Here is a 2,945-nt window from a genome sequence, read left to right on the forward strand (position 1 = left end):
TATTCCCTTGCATCTAAGGCGACGGCCGTTCGCCATTGTATAAGAATTCGAGGTCAAGAAGAAAGCGTTATAATAAGCCTTAGACATAAGCGATACTGGAGAGCCAGTATCTATAACAAAATCTTCTACCCTACTATCCGCTGTGTAATGTTGGCAAAAGACGTTTGTGAATTTTTGAAAGCTCAATCCCGGCTCCGATGCTTCACTAGCGTCGTTGTGTTCGACATTTAATTGATGAATCAATGTGGTATCAAATACATGAATAGGCGATATAGATATATCTTCTTCATCGCCGACGCTTGTTCTCGCGGGAGCCGCGTCGGCTATGCATCCCGCTGGTATTCCCCCGGATCCTCCTCAAATGCCTCGTTTTGAAGCATTTCATATGTATCGGGATCGTAGGGATCGATAACGACATCGTCGTCCTCGTCCGGCATTTCTTCGTCTTCGTCCTGCGGGTCAGCTTTGAAAACCTTCTTATCGTCCGCCGGATGGTCTCGATCCCAATGATCGCCTCCACAATGTCGGCAAGGGCGAGGAGGGGATCGCTTCGATGGCGGAATGTCCTGAGCCGGTGCTTGATATGCCTTTTGAGTCGTCTTTTTTGAACCTAGTCCTTCTTAGGAATCCACTCCTTCTTGGGAGCGTCCTTTTTCTCGTTCCGAACGGCACCGCTCTTTGTCTCCTAAGTTTCCTTAGTGGTGACCGTACCCCACTGGCGTTGGGGTTTCGTTTGAGGTGTTGTATATGGTCGATTCGCTGTAGCATACGACCGATTGGTATTCGCATTATTTGCTGCTTTCAAGGCCTTTTTTGCATCTTCATACACCCGTCTTGCGGCGGCTTCGTTGTTTTTCACCCGCCGATTAAAACTCTCGATCGTATCGAAATCTTCCCTCAATGGCGTTGCCAATGCTAATTGTCCTTCCAATCCTTGCCATAAATAGCCGACCACTGTGTATTCGTCTGTGATCCCCGCATCTAGCAAGTAATTGGTTTTGGTAGAGAGATATTTGCTTAGAGACATATCCGTTTTATCGAAGCTGAAATGCAATTTTTCAGCCGCTCGAAGAGAATCGAACCTGTTTGGTCGATATTCTCGTAATAGCTCGTCCTCCCAGGATGCTAAGCTTGAGTTTAGTTCTCGCCTGACATCGTCCGATAGACAGTTGTGCTACACGATCGCGTCCCCTTGTAAACAGATTGGTAGGACGCGTAATACTGCTGCCTCGCCTTCGATTTCGGCGATATGCTTGAATCGACGTACGAAGAACGCTACGCCTTTGCCTTCTTCATTGTTTGGATCCTATAGCATGACATCCGATAGCCGTAATGCACGGACCTGTGTCTGCGGTTGTGGCCGCTCCTCGAGCGGTCTTCTGTTCCTCCCATTCGGAGGCTCGTACCCATCAGGTACCCGATCGTTCCGCTGGGGAGGCAGAGGCACACGAGCGTCGTTCGCCTGCTCGTATGGAGCATATCTAGTGTGTCGATTACTGATGTTCGATACCGTCTCCATCCGACGGAATTCCCGAGGTACGTTCACCGTATCATGAACGTCCCTGCGTGGGCGTGTTTCGACATGACGTGGTATCGTTCCACGATCATCACGCAGCTAGCGTATTTCCGCGCTCATCTCTCCTAGCTGACGTCGTAGAGCATCGAATTCGCTCCTCGGTGGAGCCGATACTGGGCGATTATCGCGGGGTTCCGGGTATACGTGAGCGTGGCGTGTTTGTGGTAGCACAGCGTTCACGAACCCGTGTCGAGGAGGACTGCGATCGTATGGGCGATCGAAAGGGCGATCGTTAGGGCGATCGTATGAGCGATCGTATAGGCTTCGTAGCCGCGGGCTTTGATGATAAGGACTACGAGGTCGTTCTTCGTTTCGGAAGAGCGGAACCCCCATATTTCGCTCCCCGGTAAGTTCCATATCCCTAAACAGCTCCTCTGCCCTTTCTGGCTCGGTGTTCCAGCGTTCAGATACAAGAGGGTCAGCGTTCTTGATCTCGTCTTTTCTTGCGTTCGAGAGGTTTTGTCGTATCTATCGCTTAGTATGAATAGAGGATTTCTATGGTCTAGGAGGGTTGAAGTTTATGTTCCCTCGTCGAGTGGGGGCTAGTGGAGCCCTGAATTCTAGTGGTGGCTGGCGTGGTGGCGTTGTCTGAGCCGGAACCGATCGAAAAAGGTTCTGATTCGTGGCCGGGAAATCGTTCCGCGTTCGACGAGCTGGCGATGTCCTTATTTGAGACATCACGTCTAGATTTACTTCTAGATCGCCTGCCTGAGTGTCTGGGCCCGATCTAAAGCGATCGAGCCACTCGCTGAAAATGATTTCCGTCCTGAGGATATAAACGGCGTTCTCCGGCCGGAGAAGGTCCGTTTCCGCCTCCCTTCGTAGGCTCTTCTGTTTTGCCTCCGACTGGAGTCGATATAGTGGATGTGCTGCGTTTACGTCCATTTGAGTAATGTGATCCTTAACCCAGTGGTCGACTGGCAGCGTCCCATTTTGGGTTTGTCCTATCAACAGGAGAATGCATACTGCGTCCCGCTAATAGGCCCCTTTAGTATATCCTGCATTCGGTGGTCCCTTCTTTCCTATTACATCGATCCTTCTCGAGACGTATTCGACCGTGTTTTCCCTGTCTCCTCGATCAGTGACAGCTAGTTCATCGATCTCTGCGATGTCGTCTGGCAGATTAGCAGGGGGTTCCTGCAACGGTTTCTTTCCGGGTCGTGCAGACGCCGCTTTGCTCGTCTCCGCTGTAGCTATGGCTATCCAGCGTTTTCCTTTGCTCGATCGATCTTATCAATGCGTCCGATCGAACGTAAGGGTTTGGTGAGGATCGTGTTAATCTCAAAAACAGGAATCGTGTTTGTATTGTTGTGATCCGAAACGGGAAGGTACGCCGCTCGTTGGCCGTGCGATCGCGTTGCCGTGCGAT

At 50.8% G+C, this 2,945-nt stretch overlaps 1 protein-coding gene across 1 annotated transcript; it reads right to left on the reverse strand.

Annotated features, from left to right (window-relative positions):
• Positions 1–323: 323 nt before the first annotated feature.
• Positions 324–2,461, reverse strand: KY384_003965 (uncharacterized protein; the record flags this gene model as incomplete). The annotated part of the gene is made up of 5 exons (XM_044812474.1): positions 324–610; positions 712–1,174; positions 1,343–1,562; positions 1,761–2,044; positions 2,177–2,461. The coding sequence occupies 5 exons, from the start codon at positions 2,459–2,461 to the stop codon at positions 324–326; spliced, it is 1,539 nt and encodes a 512-aa protein (XP_044671607.1).
• Positions 2,462–2,945: the final 484 nt, after the last annotated feature.

Source organism: Bacidia gigantensis (genome assembly GCF_019456465.1).
Source record: "Bacidia gigantensis strain McMullin 20006 chromosome Unknown contig_180, whole genome shotgun sequence".
In the NCBI taxonomy this organism is placed as follows: domain Eukaryota; kingdom Fungi; phylum Ascomycota; class Lecanoromycetes; order Lecanorales; family Ramalinaceae; genus Bacidia; species Bacidia gigantensis.